The 20,717-nt window shown below is 44.5% G+C and overlaps 3 protein-coding genes across 7 annotated transcripts in view; 2 read left to right on the forward strand and 1 right to left on the reverse strand.

The window, feature by feature from the left end:
- MCM3AP (minichromosome maintenance complex component 3 associated protein) overlaps positions 1-4,155 on the reverse strand; it is a 33,236-nt gene extending 29,081 nt beyond the window's left edge. Inside the window, exons 1-3 of the mRNA XM_062578382.1 lie at positions 3,330-4,155; positions 3,023-3,246; positions 2,164-2,242 (exon numbers count right to left, since the gene is read on the reverse strand). Of these exons, the coding sequence (XP_062434366.1) occupies positions 2,164-2,242; positions 3,023-3,246; positions 3,330-4,155 (1,129 nt within the window). The remainder of the gene's footprint in view (positions 1-2,163; positions 2,243-3,022; positions 3,247-3,329) is intronic.
- Positions 4,156-4,602: 447 nt separating this feature from the next.
- Positions 4,603-6,309, forward strand: YBEY (ybeY metalloendoribonuclease). Of its 2 annotated transcripts, none has more exons than XM_062578383.1 (3): positions 4,603-4,941; positions 5,148-5,216; positions 6,146-6,309. In XM_062578383.1, exons 1-3 carry the CDS (start codon positions 4,603-4,605, stop codon positions 6,230-6,232), a joined length of 495 nt encoding a protein of 164 aa, XP_062434367.1. In that variant the 3' UTR covers positions 6,233-6,309. The 2 variants fall into 2 exon arrangements, with proteins under 2 accessions (XP_062434367.1, XP_062434368.1); XM_062578384.1 differs by lacking the exon at positions 6,146-6,309 and adding an exon at positions 5,362-5,471.
- Positions 6,310-6,389: 80 nt separating this feature from the next.
- On the forward strand, positions 6,390-19,850 carry POFUT2 (protein O-fucosyltransferase 2). Of its 4 annotated transcripts, none has more exons than XR_009958735.1 (10): positions 6,390-6,553; positions 7,066-7,316; positions 8,955-9,099; positions 9,446-9,556; positions 11,924-11,990; positions 16,102-16,227; positions 16,516-16,696; positions 17,648-17,771; positions 17,948-19,423; positions 19,509-19,850. XR_009958735.1 is itself a non-coding variant. In XM_062578350.1 (10 exons), the coding sequence occupies exons 1-9, from the start codon at positions 6,390-6,392 to the stop codon at positions 18,099-18,101; spliced, it is 1,323 nt and encodes a 440-aa protein (XP_062434334.1). In that variant the 3' UTR covers positions 18,102-18,132; positions 19,283-19,850. The 4 variants fall into 4 exon arrangements, 3 of the variants coding, with proteins under 3 accessions (XP_062434334.1, XP_062434335.1, XP_062434333.1); XM_062578350.1 differs by having other exon boundaries at positions 17,948-18,132; positions 19,283-19,850; XM_062578351.1 differs by having other exon boundaries at positions 17,948-18,132.
- Positions 19,851-20,717: the final 867 nt, after the last annotated feature.

Below are 20,717 nucleotides of genomic sequence, written 5' to 3' on the forward strand. Positions count from 1 at the left end.
TGAAATCCATTTCACCAATGTAAGCAACATCTCTTAAAGTGTTCCCAGTGCTCTCCTCAAAGCATTCTAATAATTAATTTCACATACCAAAACTTAGATTAGTGCTTACATGCCTTCAAGAATTAAATCTACACCTTGCAAAGAGAAAACATCCATTCCTAGGAAGAAATTTTTAATCAAGCTGAATATCTTAAGTTCTTTTTCAGATCTAGCTTTTTTAGAATATTGACATGCATGTTCTCGTAGACTTCAATATCACAATAAAATGCAAAAGGACAACAGGCACCCATATAGGTCCTGCTTTAAGATGTTTATCCTCAGGAAGACAATTCTGCAGCTATTCATTTTTTATGAAGATAAATTTCTGATGGGTCAGAGTTGCAGTGACCGATGCGTTTGCTGACAGTTGAAGTGTATGCCCAGGTTAAAAATCTCCAAAGGTACACAAGCGGCATTCCCAACACTGAAGAAAAGGAGGCACTTCATAGTTCAAGTATTCCTTTGGGTGTGAATGACAGCCATTCACATCCCACCCTAATTCCAAGCAGGGACCAGAATCCAGATTTCCCATTTCTAAGCTGAATTCTCCCAGAGCCAGGCAGGCATACTGCTCCCTCTTCTTGGTCAAAGAATATATAATTGTTTATACCCACAACAGCAACTTCAACAACTGAAGAAACTCACTCTAAAATATTCAGTAATTCAATTCCAGAGAAAACTTTCCTAAAAGCTGAAAGCCTACATCCCAGCTTTTGCTGGGAAGTAGGTAGCTGAGCATATGAAACTGGATTTTCAAATATCCCAAAGGACCATTCTGCTTCTAGATAGGAGCATGAAAATGACTATTGTCATATTATTTTCCTGTGTGGTTAGAGGAATGGCTTAGAAGTTCCCTTGTAAACCTAGGTTGTCATTTCAAGTGTCTTCAACACTTTCAGGTGGTTTCAAGCACTCAGAAACAGCATTTTGGCTCAGACTAAGCAGTGTGTTTTACTCAACAGGAACTCAAGAGCAGAAATAATGGACTTTTCAAATGCAATTGTAACCCTCCCATTTAAAACTTTCTCGATACAAGAGGACAGTAAAGATAAGGCCAACCTGAGGAGAGCAACTAAAGGACTTTGTGCTAAATAACTGGGCAAAGCAGCAGACAAATGTATCACAAAGAGCCTGGGAAAACACAACCCTAACTTTAAATAAAAAACATGATGCTGGCAACTGACCATAACTGCTCGTCACTGAGGTCTGACACTTGTGCAAATCAAACTCAGTAAGATTTGTGCGAAAAAATAAAAAGCAAGAAAACAGTGCGCTCAGCTATTAGAAAAAGGTAAGAGAACACGACTGTATAGACCAACAACGTGCATGGCATGCACACCATGAACGCTCATAAAGCTCCAAACTCCATCTCAAAAATGATGCAACAAACCAGAAGAAAGTTCAAACAAGAATAATACATGCAGTAAAAAGGGTATGGAAGAGCTTGCATGCGAGACAAGGACTCTTCAGGCTGGAAAAGAGAGGACTTAAGAGGCAGAAGTGTATAAGGATACAACTCACGTGAGGACAAAACAGCAACAACTGTTCACCGTCTCTTTCAATACAATAATGTGGGTATCATACCAAAATATCATGCAGCAAACATCCAAAAGTCAGTCAGTTTTCATGCACTCCAAGAGCAAGCTGTTGAACGCCTCACCATAAAATTTTAGAGATGCTACTGGAGAACTTCATAAAATTTCTCAAGTGTTAAGAAAACTTTTGGCTTCCAGGGCTCCTGAACCACAACTGCTGAAGGCTAAGAAATTACTACAAAAGCAACTACATACTTTAATTTATGCTGTTCTTATTCTTTCCTGCAAGCATTCACTGCTGCCAGAGACAGGACTACCTGGAACATCCAATACGATGCAGGGAAAACATTTTTTTATGCTCTTCTAACAAATAACTTTCAACACTCCCAGGAACACTGTGCACCAAACAATTTGGCTAGCGCAAGTCAAAGAACTGCCACATTTTGGAAGTTTTAATATTTCTGCATATCCCTGCTGTGCAGATCATTTTCTTATGGTCCTCAGTACAAGAGAAACAAAACAAGAACAGGAGGAGATGTCACTCTATTTAAGTATCATTCAATTACCACATTTGAAAATAAAGACTTACTTGTCTTCTTCTTTTGCCAAAATGTTACTATGTCCTTGTGCAACTCTTTGGCCTTTTTTCTGGCAAGAGCAGCAGAAGCCTGAAAGAAAGCAAAGCACAATATGAAAGCTAATATAGGACCACAACACTGTATAATGCAGTTTTTGCCACAGATAAACATTTACCAATTTCTGCAAAGTTCTATCACACTTAAAACCAACATATAGTCAGCAGAACTGGGCAGGCTTCCCCAAAGTTGCTTCTTTTGTAAAAACTGCATCAAGCTTTCAACAGTTGAGATCAAAGGTGTATTTTTAACCGCAAAATAGAAACAGAGCATAGATTCTCAGAACTAGCTCCTCAACAGATCTCAGTGCTGACATAAGGTCAGTACTCCCAAAGAGCAGTGTCCTGCAAAGATTGCACTAGTTCACCTAATCCTTGATGCTACAGAGATTTCAAGCAACAGTGCAATAGCTTAACTTTAGGTTTAGGTGAAACACAACAGCAACTAGGTAGCAGGAAAGATCTGTTTGGTGTTTCAGCCTGGCACTAAACGCACAGCTAAAGTTAGGCAAAGCTCTGGCAGCTATCTCGTTTTAAATACGGCTCTGTCAGCTCAGCACCCTGCTTGAGCAGGGGGTTTGGACTAGATGATCTCCACAGGTCCCTTCCAACCTCAACCATTCTGTGATAACACAACTTGCTCTCATCTGCGTGCGCTTTCGTACGGAAAATACAGTGTTGTCACACATAGGCATAGCTTTCATGACAGCGAAAGTCAGTAGGTGCCTAAGCACTTAATTTATACCTTGAATTTACAACACCTGAGATGTATACTTGAGATGTGTGCCTCGAACTTACGACGTTCGGTACTCACGTGATCAAAAAAGTGGAGAACAGCCATTTTCTTATTGCGCCGGGTCATGATACGCCGGACTTTGACGAACTGGCCGAAGTGCTTCTCCAGCACGCTCCTGTCGTTAAGGTTATCGGGGACGTTTTTGCACTGGATGGCCGTGAGCTCACCGGGCGAGAGCCCTCTCGGGCTGTCCACGCTCTCGCCGGCTCGCGAGCGATGCCCCGGCGTGGTGGGAGCCGCACCTGGAAGAGCGGGGGGAGGTGAGAGGCGCGGCCCCGCAGCGGGTGCTTGGCCCCCCGGCCCGGCCCGGCCCGGCCCGGCCCACCTTCGCGGGGCGGCTCCCGGGGCTCGGCTGCCGGCGGCTCCCCGCTGGGGGCCCGCTCGCCGTCGTCGCGGTGGCCGCGGCCCTGGCTGCGCAGCACGTCGCGCAGCGTCCGCCCGAAGAGGGCGCCGCCGCGGGGGCGGCTCAGCAGCACCGCCCGCTTCTCCGGCGGCGCCGCCGCCCGCCCGCCGCCGCCGCCCGCCGCCGCCCGCCGCGGCGAGCGCTCCCGCTCCCGCTCCTCCTTCCGCTTCAGCCCCTTGGGCGCCGCCTCGCCCGCCTCCTCCGCGCCGCCGAAGAGCGGCCGCGGGCCCTTCTCCTCCGGGCGCCCGAGGGCGGCGGCGCCGGGCCGCGGGAAGGAGAAGGGCCCCGCCGCCGCCTCGGGGCCCGCCTCGGGCTCGAAGCCGAAGGGCGGCGAGAAGGTGAAGGCGGCGGGGGCGGCCGGGCCCTTCTCCGCCTCGGCGCCCGCCAGCGGCTTGAAGGCGGCGCTCTCGGGCGCTTTGAAGCGGAACTCGGGCGGCGCGAAGGCCCTGCCGCAGCCGCCCGGCGCCTCCGCCAGCCCCGCGAAGGCCCCCAGGTTGGTGGGCGGCTTGAAGCTGAAGTCCGCGTTGCCGCCCGCCGCCGGGGCCCCGCCGCCGCCGCCGCCCGCCGCCGCGAAGGCCGGCGCCTGGCCGAGCCCGTAGGGCGACCCGAAGGCAGCGGCGGGCCCCGAGGCGAAGGGGAGGCCGGCGGCGGCGGCGCCCTGCCCGAACACCGCGCCCTGCCCGAACCGCAGCGGCGGCGCCGGGAAGCCGCCCGCGGGCGGCCCGCGGAAGGGACCCCCCGCGTTCATGGCCGCCGCTCGGCGGGCCAGGCGGCGCAGGCGCAGGCGCAGGCGCGGCAGGGGCGGGGGGCGGGGCGGGGGCGGGGCCTAGAGGGGGCTGGAGGCGGGGAGAGAGGCGGGGGGCGGGAGGCAGGGAGGGAGGCGGGGCGGAGCTGGGCGGGAGGCGGGGCCAAGGGGGCGGGAGGCGGGGCGGAGCGGCGCAGGAGGCGGGGCCAAGGGGGCGGGAGGCGGTGCGGCGCGGGAGGCGGGGCCAAGGGGGCGGGAGGCGGGGCGGAGCGGCGCAGGAGGCGGGGCCAAGGGGGCGGGAGGCGGGGCGGAGCGGCGCAGGAGGCGGGGCCAAGGGGGCGGGAGGCGGGGCGGAGCGGCGCAGGAGGCGGGGCCAAGGGGGCGGGAGGCGGGGCGGGAGGCGGGGCCAGGCGGCGCGGGAGGCGGCACGGTGCGGGCCTTCGCGGCGCCATGAGCGTGGTGATCCGCAACGCGCAGCGGGCGGTGGTGGTGCGGCGCGCCCCGCTCCGCCGCGCCGTCGGCGCCCTGCGGGCCGCCCTGGGTGCCGCCCGCTTCGACGTGGCGCTGGTCTGCGCCAGCAACGGCACCATGCGGCGGCTCAACGCGGCCTACCGGCGGCGCGACGAGCCCACCGACGTGCTCTCCTTCCCCTTCCACCAGGTGGCCGCGGGGGAGCTGCCGCGGCCCCGCTTCCGCGACGAGTACAACCTCGGGGACATTTTCCTGGGGGTGGAGTACATCGGCGAGCAGTGCCGCCGCAGCGGGGAGGACTTCGACAGCGTCCTCGCGGTGAGCTGCCCCCGCCCACTAAACTCTTTTTTTTCCTCTAAGGCAGAAAAGGTGGAGTTTGATCGGGGGTAGGGAGAAAGTCTGTATACAGAAACAGCATCTTGTTACTGTGCTTGTTTGGGAAGAGCTGAGTTTGTTTTTTGCAGGCTAGCGGCAAGCGCTAGGTATCTGTAGTATGCATTGCTTATTTTTCTTTCTCTGTACAGGTGACTGCAGCCCATGGATTGTGTCATTTGCTTGGCTACCAGCACAACACGAAATCACAGTGGCAACAGGTATAATGGTGTCCTCAGGTTGGGAAGCTTTATAGTATGATACAGTAACAGACAGAAACTGTAGCAGATAACGCATTATGTAATTGCATGCAATTATATGTAATGTAATGCATCATACCAAAACCAAATGAATTTCCTTTTCTAGTGTCTCATACGATAAGATAACCCGCAAATCTTGGCACTGACATGGAAGGCCCTGCAGCTTTTTTAATCGTATTAATTATTTTTACTCATATTAATTTAATTCATCTTGATTGTCTGCAAATATTAAGTCCCTGCAAGCAAAATTACAGAATTATAACTCTGTTGTTTATGTCAATGGCACTTGAGATGTTTGTGTTTTGTGTATATGAATTTTTACAGAGTTCAAACACAGGGTTGCACATGGACTCTTAGCTAGGTAATTCTGGAGGTGTGACTGTGCCTCCATTGTGCAGGAATGGGTGAAAGAGCCATGCAAAGTTGTCAAGACAAAACATTTCCAGAAAGAAATGCCTTTTTTACAGGAGCAGAACATGGGTGGCATTTTAAACATGCACTTTGGTGCAATAACGTGTCTGTCTCCTTTAGGAAATCTCAAAAAAATTTTTTAAACGTAGTGCAGTTGTGGAACTGAGATTAATTTAACTGCCTGGTTAAGATCACACAGAAAATTACCTGCAGTAAAAAACAAGCCCTGCTCCTACAGGGTTTCCTCTCTGGGAAGTAGCTTATGCTCTCTCCTGTAAGGTGTTAATTAATCAGGCTGGGGGAACACATGACTGAGTGACAGTCCACTTTGGAAAAAGCTTTGCAAAATGCCTACTCATAGGAGTGTTTCTTAAACGTCCTCTGAAAGGTGGGAGCTAGCCGTGGCTTTGGCTGCAGGGGGGCGGATGGTGCTTGCCCACGCCTTAGGGGTTTTCCTCTGTGCCTCCTCCTTTCCGCAGATGTACCAGAAGGAGAAGGAGATCCTGGAGGAGCTGAGCAGAGCCACCGGCGCCGAGCTCCGGCCCCTGACAGCGGACCTCTTCTGAGGGAGCCGGCGGGGGGGAGGGCTGTCGGCGGACGTGCCGCCACCGGCGGCGCCCCAGTAAAGCCGCTTTTGCTCCGCCGCCGTCTCTCGCCGTGGGCGCCGCGCCGCGAGGGGCCGGGCCGGCGCCGGGGCCGCCCCGGACGTGGCGCCGCGCGGCCATGGCGGCGCCGGGCCGCCGCGTCCTGCCGTTGCTGCTGGGCCTGGCGGCGCTCACGCGCCCGCCGCCAACGGCCGCCCAACGGCCGCCAACGGCCGCCGCCTTCCGCGCGGGCCACGGCGCCGCCGCGCTGCCCCCCGCCGCCGCCGCGGCGCCGCGCACCCGGTGAGCGGGCGGGCTGCGGAAGGGGGGGAAGGTGGGGGAGGGACGGGCGACCGACCGCCCTTCGGGCACGTCCCTCTGCGTTAACGTGCTGGTCTGTGGGGTGTCGGGCGCACGGCGGCCGCTGCGCCGGTCACGCATCGCAGCCTGGTGGTACCTGCCTTGCCACCCGGACCTGCGAGACGATCACGGTGGCGGCTTGGCGGCCTCTTCCTCGTCGCTCGTGGTACGAGCTGCCTCAACGGGGTCCCGAGGCGAGGTCCCAGCGTGGTGGGAGACCCTTGGACCCCTGTCCCGACTGCGGCTCGGCAGCAGGCCGCTCTGGCGATGCAGCACGTGCTGCTCAGCCTTCCTCTCGCACCATCCCTCTCCCTTCTCAAGGCAGCAAACTCACAAAAGGGGAATGGTTTCCATCCCCGCAGAGTGAAATCACCGAGTGATTTCGGAGGAAAAAATCATTCATGCGAGTGGTTTAAAATGTCCGTGACGTAAATATATTGCTTTGTTCTCTTTAGATACCTCCTGTATGACGTAAATCCTCCTGAAGGGTTCAACCTTCGCAGAGATGTCTATATTCGCATTGCGTCACTGCTGAAGACCTTGCTGAAAAGTGAAAATTGGGTGCTAGTTCTGCCTCCTTGGGGACGTCTTTATCACTGGCAGAGTCCTGACATCCTGCAAGTTCGAATCCCGTGGTCTGCGTTTTTTGATCTCTCAAGCCTCAGTAAAAACATCCCTGTCATTGAATACGAGCAGTTCATTGCAGGTAAAGCATATAATAATACAATCTGTGAACAACTAAATGTTTGAAGTGTTTCTTTTTCACAGGTGAGTCCTTGTACTTACTTTGGCTTTTCCTAAAGGGGAGTCAAAAAAAAAAAAAAAAAAGGCTTCATAGACTTGAACATTTTTTTTAATCTTAATTCTGATTGATTTGGTTTGTTTGAAAACAGCCCTGCTGTTATCTTCCAGTGGAGGGTGAATAGTAGAAGGAAGGAGGAGAAATAGATATTCTTTCATTTCTTTCATGTTGCTGAACACTATGCCACAGTATTTAACCTTGGCTATCCTTGTTTAAAATTCTTACAGGCCATTTCTTTTTAAACTGTCATTCGTTGTCTACGTTATAGAAACATGTAGGTTCAGGAGGGTTATCTAATCTGCCCTCTTAGAACAATGCTGACTTTATCCAGTTGAATTACTTATACTCAAAATAGACTTTTATTTTTTTGAAAAAGAATCTTTGATGTGATTAAATTCCAAATGTGTAGAAGTTGTACCTTGTTCTTTGTGCTCCAGCCTGATTAAATTTTAAAAATTTGCAAAATTTTGCTAGTAAAAGTAATTGGAGGCTATCATATTTTAGAAAGTGGGGAAGGAAACTTGTTGGAGAAAAGACCTGTTCTTAATCATAAAAGTAAGAGATGTCTGAAAGATGCCAATTCCTTTTTTAATGTCTTTAATTAAAACCATATCAAATATCCTTGTGGTTTTGTAGTAAAAAGAAGTATCGCTTAATTTGAAATGCCAGGTTTAAACTGAAGTAAAGTTTACCAATTCCCCCTGAAAATCCAAGTGTTCCCAGTTACCAGTTTTTATTCATATGAAAAGGAAGTGGGATCCACGCTACAGTTTGTGAGTACAAAGTGAGTTCAAAGCAGTACTGGTTGTACTGAGTACAAAGCAGTAGCACAGAATAACACAAAGTAACCAAAATTATTCAGCCCTGTTGCACCCTGAGTTGCCACTCAACATTTTGTGTAGCCCTGTGGTCCTGCTTAGGGACCCCTAGGAAAGACAGTTAGTACCCCGATGAAAGCCAAAGATACTCCCACTTTATTTGACCCTGTTGAGAGAGGGGGAAGCTTGCATATCTTTGGTGAATTACAAATAAGCCATCTTTTTCTGGAGACTGTTGGACAGTAAAAGCTGTGAAGTGGATTCTTCAACGAAAATCCTTTTTTTCATAGTCAAAGCTGCATGTATTCAAATACTTCACATAAATCAATTGGCAAAATTAATCTAAATGGGAGTACACTTAATGGTAGAAAACAGATACCTAAAGATAGCACATGGAAGAGTATGAACAAAGACAGGCTTCTTTTGTTCTGCAAAAGGTTCACTTTACCCAACTTTTGTATTTAGGCTTTCATGGTATTTCAGTTCCTTTTGGCGCGTTAAATAGCACACAGTTGGGTGAAACTAACAAGTTGTCACAAACCCTGACCCTGACCATTTAGCTTTTATGCCTCACTTGAACATCCCTTCTTTTTATTGGGAAAATAGGGAGGGGAGAGATTAGTTTAATATTTACAGTAGATTTTTAACTATAGGTAACTTTATTTCATACCTTTATCCTGTGGTTTTCTGGGCTTATAAATGCTTTGCTTTGCTTCCTGTTCAGAGTCAGGTGGTCCCTTTATTGAACAGGTGTATGTCCTACAAGGCTATGCAGAAGGATGGAAAGAAGGAACGTGGGAAGAGAAAATAGATGAAAGGCCTTGCATTGACCAGCTTATGTATTCCAAAGACAAACATGAATACTACAGGTAGTATCTTGCAGTCTTTTTAGTGTTCTTTTTTGTTGCACTCAGTAAGAAATTTGCCTTCTCTAATAGAAGGGTCTCGCGTGCTTATTACAGTGTTGTAAATCCCTGAATGTTTGGAATTAGTTTTCTTTGTTTTTAAACCATATCAGTAACAAAATATTATAATGATACTGGAAGATCTAGTTCTAGTAAATCAACATATCATATAAAATCTATATAGACACTGAATGGTTTGTTTACATTATACGTCTTCTTTTGAGGGCATACTGCTGATTCAATTCATTTATATATAAACATTAATTTCAAATACAGGCATATGAACAAATACTTTTTTGTTCTCTTTCAGAGGATGGTTCTGGGGTTATGAGGAAACACGAGGCCTAAATGTCTCTTGTCTGTCTGTCCAAGGATCTGCCTCTGTTGTGGCTCCCATCCTTTTGAAGAACACTTCAGCCCAGTGAGCTACGTTATGTCACTATGTATTGTTGCATTGCATGCCCACAAACCCATTGCCAGTGTGGAAGAGTGGGGAGAGTTTATGCGCCTTATGCAACAGTTGCAGTATTTCATCGCTGAGTTATTGTGGTCTATTAAAATCATTGTAGAAGGAATTTATACTCTAAAAAGGACCTAATAGCAAGTTATGTTAAATGCCACAATGCTAATAACATGAAATTGCCATGAGCTCCTTTTTATTCTCAGTCAGGTATCTAAATGTACTTACCCCTCTATGCTTACTTTTCCTGCCTTTACCCTTTCATCCTGTGTCAAGAGAGAACGAACAGAGTAGAGTTGGTGTTTCTTAGGTTCACATCTCAGATTCTGAAAGGCAGTGCCTGGTCTTTTATGTCCGTCCCCATTAGTGTGAGCTAGATTTAGAGAGAACAAGCAGCACGTTTCAGCTTTCTGCTCTGAGGTGTGGAGATGCCATTAGAATGATCAGAGGAATGGACAGCCATCACATGAGAGACATGGAGCATGCTTACGTTTTCTCAGTAGCAGAATATTTGCAGTCAGCTGTGACCTTTTAACACCCAGAGACATATTAGCGAAGCAAAAGCTAGGAACAGTAGGAGGATATAATTGCAGTCTATAAGTACATCAGGGGAATAAATCCATAGGAGGAAGACAAATCATGTAAGCTAGAGTGTAGTTTTGCCTTGAAAGCAAATACTTCCAAAAATATAATATCAGCACAGTTTATTTGGAAATGAGGTGAAGCTTCTCCTCAGTAGAGCAGTGGGGATCTGCAGTGCATCCCATCAGAAGCAAAGAAGCAAAACCTCTCTTAGACCTTTTCTTAGTTGCTTCTCAAATTCTTTTTTGGCCTGCCTTAATGTGTTTTCTGTTTAATTTCGTAGAGTTTATGAGCCTTTCTGTTGTCTTAATTTGGACAACACTTCCTCATTTTTGTGTAGCTTCCCTTTTTGAAGCTGAATGCCACTGTGGTAGGCTTTCTTCAGCCATTGATGATCCTGTAAGATCTTGAATATAAGTATGTTATGGTTAGTATCACAGATCAGCTCTTCCACTATGAGATTTTGGTCTGTGTCCTGCGCCTACTTCAGACTCTGTCAAGAGCTGCTCCCTGCCTAGCTGGTTCATCACACTGTCTTTGACAGTGTCTAAGATTTTAGTCTCTTAGTCGTATCCTGCTATGACGTTTGCTCAGTCTGCATGGGATAGTTGAAATCCCCTGTGGCTGTAGTGACTCATGCTCCACAGCCTCTCTCCTTTTCTGATACTGCCATTCTGGCCAGACAACCAGTTGTACAGTCCTAATACTTCTTTATTACTATTCAGACCTGGTCATTCATAGAAATTCTGTCTTGCTGATTGACATGTTTAAGCTATTGATCTGATTCACCTTCAAGCTTTCTGTTATATGTAGTACTTCACCACTGGCACAATCTAGTCTATCTTCCAGATAATTTATAGCCGTAGGTAAAAGTGTCCAGCTGCTCATCAGCAATGACAATCAAAAGGCGATTGATTATTTGCTTCCTCTCATTTTAGCAGCATAAAATCCAGATAATGACTTGGCTACCCTTCTGCAAAAACATTTCTCTCTGTGTTTGCTTATTCAATCCACCCAGAACACAGACTACATCAACACCTCCTGTATTCGCAGCTGCTTAAAACTCTAAATACCTCTTATGTTTCTCACAACTTTGGCAGCGTAGTTATACTTCTAGTAAACAATCCTATACTGTGTGTACTATACAAAAAACACAGGCTGTTTCATGTCAGTGAAGAAGTTTCACTATAAAATATGTATATAGCTGCTAACACACATTTTTATAGCATTTATATGCTCTTTGCTCTGCTATTTTACTGTGTGGCACTTTAATCCACACATAGAAAAAACCTCAACTTTTGCTTTTGTGAGAATACAGTCCTGCCTACAAGAGACTCTCAGGTGGTCTCAGCGTGAGCATTATCTCACTGGTCACTTCTTCTCTATCCACCCCTTTGGATCACTTTTTCCCCCTTTGACAATCGTACAGTATCTCCAATAAGAATTACTGTGAGGGCTATGTGAGGGATTGTTATTTCTTGTCTATGTTTAATTATCACAGTTAAGTGTAACAATTATTAAAGAGGAGAGCACCATTATACAATGGCATAGTTCCGTTGTCTCTCCAGCAGGCTATGGGTCGCAGTTTGTTTTTTGCAGAATAGATTGGTAACAAATCCCTTGTTCCCTATGTCCCCTTTGCAGAGAGATCATAGTCTGTGCTTTATCCTGGCTGCTGTATAAAGAAACATAGTGATGTAAATCTATTCCTAAGAGAAGTGCACTCAGTTTTACAATTTTTAATAGGTCAGTGATGTTAGACAGAGCTGAAAACCTTCTTCATGACCACTACGGAGGGAAAGATTATTGGAATGTGAGTATTTTCAAGTTAGCTTCTCCAGATTTTCTACTTGCTTTTGATAAAAATTCAGTAACTAGTGTGTACTTCAGTTTGACTTCGTTTTTTTTCTCTGAGTTGGTAATCTTGAAAGTAACTTGTGTCTTGTATTTCAGTAGTGCGCTCTAAACATTGTCTTTAAGTTGCTGTGGATTAATGTAATGCAGGAATTTGTTCTGATGTCTTATCTCCAGAGAATCAGACCTGCAAGGGGTTGTGTGTGGAATTACTTCCCTATGCATCTACAGTCAAAGGGAACTGCCTTTGTGTGGTTTCATCACTAGTTGGCATCAAAGTTAGGCATTTCCTGGTTCCCCAGAGTGTTCAGTATTGACTTAATTCTCTCCTCCTTGGCTTTGATGGCAAAATTCCCACCAGTTTCAATGCAATGCTGAGCACTTTGGAAGAACTCACGCAAGGCTCAGCAGTACAGTAATCCCCATGAAAAAAAGACTTATTTTTAATGACAAAAATAAAGGTCCAGCCATAGGAAAATAAGAGTTATGATATAATGGGTTTCATATTATTCAAGTTTCTAAGAGGAAGTAAATCATCTGATACTATGAAACGAATTGTCTCAACTTCAGTCTTGTCAGCTATAAATATCTGGCTATTCACTTTGTATATGGTATATTTTTCAGAAATGGACAAGACTGTAGTTTACTAACCATGAATTTTTCATTGAGAATAACTTCCCCAAAACATGACTTATTCATCATTTCTGAATCTGACTTGTAATCCTGTAAAAATCAGGACATGAACCCATGTAGATTCATAACACACATTGCTTAACAGCAGTGCTTTAAACATTGTAAAATAAATTTATAGTCTCCTGGAAAATATTATTTTTTTCTTGTCTTTTAATTCTTAACTACCTGTGTAACTTCTAGTTTTACTGTTTTTTCTTGATATAGTCATACAGACAAAGAAATAGAGAAAATTTTCATTTATTGAGCAAAACACATATAGCATAACAGTATGTTCCAAGTAAAATAACAAACAAAATCAGTAATAAAAAATACTTTTTCATCTCAAAATAATATGATATGAAATGCTAAAATTTAAGAAAAAAAATTTTAATGTGTTTCACTTAAGAAGCTGTTTAGCTGTTTAAAGATTTATTAAAGTATTTGTTCTTGCAAGTTGCATGCAGAGAAACATGTTCCAGTGTATGACTCATTTCAGAAGCTTAAAATGTTAGCACATTGTGAGGATGGAAAGCTCTCAATTCTTTTAGGGCATCTCTTTAGGGGAGCTTCATATCAACTAACTATTTATGACTTCATTGCTCAAGCCATTTAGGTGGGAACCAGGGCTTTGTTTCCCTCATCAGATCTTGAACAGGTTACACAATTGTCTTATGCCTGGAGTAGGCAAACATTTTAGGTAGACTCTAGACAAGCATGCAAATCTTTTAAATGTCCTGTGTGATTTGACTTGCATTTTTTTTTTAATTTTAAACCAACAAACTGACAACTTGAGCTTCTCAAAAAATGTATTTTTTTCTGTGGAGACACGGATCTTCAATTTTCAGTGACTGAAAGAGGGAAATAAGAATGTATCTACTGCTATATCTTGAGAATGGCAGCTAGCAAAAATACAGCCAAAGATATTTTAAGAGCTGCTCCAGGTGGCTAAACACTGCAGGCCTCTCTGCTCTTGGGTGTACAAACAGGTTTCCATGCACACCAGCAGTTACCAGAGGTCAGCTGAAGCATGTTACCTTGTTATCCAGACTATCTTGTTCACATGCCCATATCCTGAAGCTACCTCAGGTGTGTGCACAAACCTGCAGTTGTACATTGGGTTCTGAAAGTAGGCATGTTGTAATTATGTTCCATTAGCAGTGTTCTGGGCTCTTTTTGCTCTAGACTCATCTTTTTTGCTGCAGAATCAATCTAAGTGACTTTCAGTCTAGATACAGCTTGTGGTGCCCATGCTTACAAACTGAAAGGAGGTTTAAAGCTTTGAAGGAAAAAGTCTGCAAATACTTTGAATTTGTAGACACTTTTATTCATCTGGCTAAGACAGATCTTCATGGCACCAACCACTAGAATGAGCATACAATCATCTGTTGAGTCTTTAGAAATCCTCTTTCTGTTCCCCCCTTTTTTAAGTTTAGTAATATTGCTAAATCTGCCCAATGAAATGTGGGTTAAACTTTGATCAAAATTTTCTGTGTGGCCAGCTCAAGTCTTGGCACAATATTACAACGGCAGTGCGGAGGGGTGACCTCACTGAGTAGTGCCAGAATGTCATTGTGAAGACTATTTCAAATTCAGGTGTTTAGAAATAAGAACTGGGGAAGAGCTCAAATGCGGAGTGTCGTTCAGTTCACTTACATGGGATAACTCTGTGGATAACATCTGGAGTTCATTACAAACAATGCTAACAGATGCCTTCTTCCTTCTAAGAAGTTTTTAAATTGTAACAAGCCAGCATCCCTTTGCAACCTACTTCTTCAGTGTCCAAAAATATTTGAAGTTAGTATTGAGCCATGTTGCTGTTACCATTGTCACTATTTTTGGCTAGACTTCTCGATCGCTGCATGCTGAAAGGTACTGATTTTGGATTCTTAATGGCTATGGAGCAGAAAGACTTCCCAAAATGGGTTAACAGTAACTGTTTAATCTCATGAAGAGCATCAATATAGCATGCAGACCATGTGAATGCTTCACTATTTCTACAGAAGCATAAAGTTCTCTAAAGACAACTCTGAAAAAGCCAATGATTTTACATTTGGTTTCATCATTTCTGAGGGACTGCCTCAAAGCATTAAAAGAAAATAACCAACAAAACAGGCCTCCTCCCCTGCCCACCCCCACAAACTTAGATTCATCGAAAAATTTAAACAGGAAGGTATCTAGTCAGTCCTGTTTTCAGCAAGAGATTGCACTCGAACTAGATCTAGTGAACTGGACTGTCTGTCAGGACAGAGAAATTTAAAGATATTTGTTGCGGGACTATAGTTTTTGAAGATATTTACTGTCCTCCCTAGTGCACTGCACTGCCATGAGTTATGTAAGTGTGCTTCTGCTGCCTCTTGGGTATAACCTCTTCATAACATCTTGGGTAAGATAGCCCATTTCCATGCTCAACAGAATCATTTTGAGCTGACAAATAAGAAAAAGTAGTGAAAATGTCTCTCCATGAACTGCAGCATTAGCATTCTGCAGTAGATGGTGTATGTGTGTATCCTGTCTTGATATGAATCAAGGACTGCTGGAGGATTTGAAATTAGAAGGCCAATCCTGATCTCTTAAAAGATCCTGGAAGGGCAAACTTGTGTTTCCATTAAGTATTTAAAGGAGGATAGATCATCTGCTACCACACTGATGGATCTTACAGAAAACTAAATGTGATTTGGCATATGGATAGACAGCTGCTCTCAGCAAAGTTGAGAAAAGGCCAGTAATTTTAGTTTCTGCCTCTTTGCTAAAGCAAAGCAAAGGCAGAATCAGTGCAGCATTTTCAGAGCACTTGGTGCTTATCACTCAACAGGGACAATAGCCTTTTATAAAATTAAGAATTAGACCAAATTCCGGGGTATCCTTGGTCAGCAGTCACATGAGGTATCCTTGGTCACATGAAATTTACTTACTTCAGTTGTATGTGCTTGTTAATAAGAAGGTAAGAAGGCTATGAGCTAACTGTGTATGAGATGGTAACTACTGAATTTGATTGGAGTGTCAGTGGCTACAGCGATTTTTTTTTTTTTTTTTAGCATTTTTACTTACAGGTATTTTACAAGTCTGCCCAGCTTTCATCCCTCCCTTCCCTAAAGATAAGGCATATTACTGAAGTGTTTAATTTGGTATATTAACTGTCCTCTGCTGTAGATACCTACAGTCCACTCAGTACACCCCTATATTGCAGGATTAGCTGAATATACTGGATAAAATGTTGTTATGATTCAGATTAAACAGATAAAGCTAATATGAAATGTTAGGAATTGTTGCTTGTATGCTGCATGGATGTATTAAAAATAAACACATCCCAGGAGCTCTATGTATGTGAAACTACCTCTATTTACTTGTTTTTAGCTCTCTTCCTATTCCTGACTTGGCAAATGCTCTTATTCCAACAGACGCGTCGGAGTATGGTGTTTGCTAAACATCTCCGTGTGGTGGGAAACGAGTTCAGAAACAAATACCTTCAATCTACAGATGAAGCAGACAGGACTTACTACAATGAGGACTGGACACAGATGAAGGTAAAATTGTAACAGAATGTGTTTCCCATAATAAATGTAATATTTTTCTTTTGACTTGTTTAGTCTTGGCTGTATGCTGCAGGGAATGATAGAAGTTACCTATGAATTTGGCTCTGACAGCTCAGATCATTGTGATTATACGTTCATATTCCCAGACTTCTTCAGTAAGAATCAACAGTGGTGACATTGACTTCTGATAATGAGTGCAGCAATTACCACTGCATTTTTATGAATGACTGGAAATTCATGAGCCTCCAAGTTTTAAAGCATATGATCTTTCTTGCTTAGGCTAAGACAGGCACCGCTCTAGGTGGTCCATACCTAGGAGTTCATCTCAGAAGGAAAGACTTCATCTGGGGTCACAGAGAAGATGTACCTACCCTGCAAGGAGCGGTGAAGAAAATCCGCAGCCTGTTGGACATGCATAAACTTGAAAAAGTTTTCCTGGCCACTGATGCTGTTGAAGAGGGTAGGCAGAGTGCAGTCAGTTTAGGACTGATAACTTTCTGACAATGAACGCAGCAATTATTACTTCATTTTCATGAATGTCTGGAAATTCACATGTCTGTAATCCGGAACAGTAAATTGAATGGGACTGGGCAGCCTTTTCCCTCCAACCAGGATGAGTGGTACCCAGGCATTAGTTTGGTGTTTCCCATAAGCAGTTTGACAGTCTGTTTGGTGGGAGATTGGGAACTGGATGAGGGATGTGGTGTTTTTACCTACTCCTCCTCTTCTTTACATCCCATCTCTTTCCTTTGTGTTTTGTAGACTCACTGATGAGCCAGCGGGAAGGAGCCGCTGAAGTCTCCTATCCTGCCTCTCCCTTGAAGCAGGACTATCCCCCAACATCAGCACAGGGCAGCCCCAGTTGTGTCTAGCCAAGACTTTCGGAAACCCCCAATGATGGGGTTCCCCTTCTGGAACCTGTCCCAGGGCTACCATCCCCTCCTGGTAGTATCTAGGGATTATGTTTCAATACATGACATATTATACCTCGCAGGTACAATATCTGCAAGAATGACTCAGCAGGGTTGGACTCTGTGATAACTAATCCAATTTTGCTGTTATTCAAGGTCTCTTGATATATCACCCCTGTGGGATTAAACAGTAAAACTGGTAGTCATGTCAGTTCTGCCATTTGCAGGTTTCACCACCCTGTCAGAATTGCCTCCCTTGGCAATGTGTCTCTGCCTCCCTGATTCCTTCCCCTGCCTAAAATACTCTGACATTTGGCAAAATGTTCTAGAATTCAACTCTCAACTGTTTCTGTGATTCTGTAATTCGTAGGTAGATTATGGTTTTCCATGCTTTGTAGCTATTCACCCAGGGTCCCGTTAAGCACTTAATTTTCTGACAACGGAATTGTGCTTTCTAACATAAAATTGAACTGAGTCCTTTGTGTCTTTCCCTTATTCAGAGGTCGAATTGCTCAAGAAACTACTGCCTGAGATGGTTAGGTTTGAACCCACTTGGGAGGAGCTAGAACTCTACAAAGACGGGGGAGTGGCTGTGATTGACCAGTGGATCTGTGCACATGCAAGGTAGCGAATTTGGCTTTTCTTAGTGGAGCCATATTTTATAGTCACAAACCTAAATATTGTCTTTGACCAACATACAATTGATTACAAATTATTCATTAAAATTCACTGGACTGAGATCAGTTACTTGTACTCTAAAAATTAGCCCTCTTTACTAACCAGTTCTGATCTCTTCATAGGTATTTTATAGGCACCTCAGTTTCAACATTTTCCTTCCGGATTCATGAGGAAAGGGAGATCTTGGGATTTGATCCAAAAACAACTTATAACCGATTTTGTGGTGAGAAAGAGAAAAACTGTGAGCAGCCAACTCACTGGAAAATTGTATACTAATGTGCAAAGAAATTCAAGGACTTCAGTACTGGTGAGCACAAAAGAATAAAGAAAGACTACAAGGAACTATATCCCTTTGACCAAGCTACAACTCAATCCTCTCCCCTTTTCTTAGTGTTTATCTGATATTTGGGTTTTAAAGCACAAGCAATATTCATTTTCTTAGCAAGCTACTGATGGGACCAAAGAAAACAAAGTTGCCCTAGGGTTCACTGGTCAGCGGATTACAGGACAATACTACTCACTACAACTGAGAACTGAAAAGCCAAACTTTGTCCTGAAACTGAGTAACAAATGAAGTAAACCAAGCTTTTCCTTTGAAGTTTTGGAGAAGAGGAAAAGAGTTTAACTTCTATAACTGTAACACAACTGTGGTCTGTACAGCATTTCTGTCTGTACCTGGTTATCTTTAGTTCAGGTTGGTGCTTGCCTCTCTATTCACAAAAAGTGTGGTTTGATTTTTGGACCCTGCACTATGTAAGCTGCAGATTGTGCATAAACTCTGCAGCTCCTTGGGGAAATCTTCTATTTTTAGGTAGTAATTTGTGAACAAACTCTCCAATACAGTCAGTGCTCATGAAAAAAAGAGGAGATGATATTTCTACATAAGCACTGAGTTCTTCTAATGATAGTCTTAGTGGGACAGTCCATGCTGAGAGAGGCATAAAGATTGAGTTTGTAGGGCGATGAAAGAAAGCTTGTATTTCATATGTTTTATCCTAATATAAGAAGCTTTTTCCCATCTTCCTCCCAAAGATCCATTCAGTTGGACTGATGCGAATGTCAGTATCCTTTTGGGTGATTTTGCCACTCAGTTAACTGAGTTCTTGGCAATGATGCTTGGCTAGGAAACATGCTCAAAGGACTTTCAAGTTTCCATGTCAGTTAAACTAATCATCCTAGTAAATCGGCAAATGATTTTTCTATGCTTATGTTTTTACTTCAACCATGGAAGCAAACTGAGGAAAATGACACAGGTCTTTGGGCCCTGAAATAATGTATTTAAGTCCAGCAGATGCTTCATATTCTGTTGTGGTCTCTGGAGTCAGCTGGTCAGTAGTGTATGAGAAAAGCACTGTGCAGGCAAGTTCTGCATTACCAGCAGAAGGGAGAGTGTGGTTCCTATTAGACAAAGGTTTTGTAAATACCAGATCTAGCTCTTACAGTCTCTTGTTATTCAGAATTGACCCCAGGCAGTATTTGGCTCCATTTGGTGCTTCAGATGGGTCTCTTGTCCTGCAAATCTATGTGGCTCTGTTATCCTCAAGAAACTTTTTCAGGAGTGAACTAGGAGAGACATTTCAAGCAGACATGTGAAACAGGTATTTCTCCTTAAGATCAATTTTACCAGAATACCTTCCCGTTAGAGGTCCCTTTATTTGCTCCTTTTTTTCTTGGCTTTTGTAGGAATATATTACTACCCACCTGCACTGTGCGCTGTATGTTTCATAGATGCTCCCAGACAATGAGGTTGTTTCCTCCTGTGCAACTGCAGCAAAAGCTGTGAAGACACCTCAGACAAAGAGCAGTATCAACTCTCCTGTCCTTACCAGCTGCTTATTGTATCTCTGTGGAGCAAACAACTCTTGCTGGTGGTGGAGTGGAGAGCCTAGCATTTCAAAGCAGTGCCTTTTCCCACCAAGTCAGATGTTCTCATTTAGCCTGTGTGCCATGTAAAGTGATGGTGGCATTTTACATATAACGTATACCTCAGTTCATTAAGAAAATAAAAAGCTTTGTAGCATTTTATGTGGTCCATGCTTCTTATTGCTTTATTACCATGCATTTTGCTGTCTCATCTGACTCTTACATCCATTTCCAGTAAAGGAGAGGCTGAGATAATCTTAACACCTGCATGCTCCAGGAAGGCTCTTTTCATCATCTGTCCCATGATGTGCTGCATTAGCAACAGTGTAGCCAGCAGTTGAGATGCTGACAAACAGGCAGTGTCCAGATGGTTGGAGGCCAGAACACATGGCCTGTAAGGAGAGGATGAAGGAGCTGAGATCTTTTCACCCTAGAGAAAATGAAAGAGGGATCTAACTGTTGTCTTCCACTGCGTGAAAAGGGTTACAGAGCCAGACATTCCTGAGAGGTGTGTGGCAAAAGGACAAGAAGCTGGCACAAGCTGGTGCAGGGGAGCTTCTCTTTGGATGTAAGCTAAAACCTCTTGGCCCTGAAAGTGGTGCAGCCCTGGGAAAAGGCATAGAGGGGAGTGGTGGGCCTTGTGGCTGTGCTGTTTTGCCGCACTGAACTAGGTGAAGGGTCACCATATGTATCAGGGGACAAGTTCACATGCAATTAGACTTCAGAGAAATAACATCCACCTTGCTGACTCAAATAGAAACAGAGAAAAAGAGAGAAAAGAGTGAGGTGACAGCAAAGTGACATAGTCACAGGTTTTGATTTTTAAAAATATTTTTTTTCTCTCTTGAAAGCTGTCATCACAAAAAAAACCTCAAAAGGTGGCAGCAGAGGATAAAGGTATGAGATTTCCTTTTTGTTTCTGAGCTCTGCTAGATCTTGAAACATTATTCCCCTTAATTTTTGCAGTTATAATACATATTTACAAATATATATGTACACGTTCATACATAATTTTACATTCGTAAGTGT

The sequence above is a fragment of the Rhea pennata genome, chromosome 6 (assembly GCF_028389875.1).
Source record: "Rhea pennata isolate bPtePen1 chromosome 6, bPtePen1.pri, whole genome shotgun sequence".
NCBI classification, from domain to species: domain Eukaryota; kingdom Metazoa; phylum Chordata; class Aves; order Rheiformes; family Rheidae; genus Rhea; species Rhea pennata.

Coding starts and splice junctions, on each gene's coding strand:
- YBEY (XM_062578383.1), top strand. CDS start 4,603: ATGAGCGTGGTGATCCGCAACGCGCAGCGGGCGGTGGTGGTGCGGCGC. Junction 4,942..5,147: donor ACTTCGACAGCGTCCTCGCG/GTGAGCTGCCCC, acceptor TTCTCTGTACAG/GTGACTGCAGCCCATGGATT. Junction 5,217..6,145: donor CGAAATCACAGTGGCAACAG/GTATAATGGTGT, acceptor TCCTTTCCGCAG/ATGTACCAGAAGGAGAAGGA.
- POFUT2 (XM_062578349.1), top strand. CDS start 6,390: ATGGCGGCGCCGGGCCGCCGCGTCCTGCCGTTGCTGCTGGGCCTGGCG. Junction 11,991..16,101: donor GAGGGAAAGATTATTGGAAT/GTGAGTATTTTC, acceptor TTATTCCAACAG/ACGCGTCGGAGTATGGTGTT. Junction 16,697..17,647: donor CACTGATGCTGTTGAAGAGG/GTAGGCAGAGTG, acceptor TCCCTTATTCAG/AGGTCGAATTGCTCAAGAAA.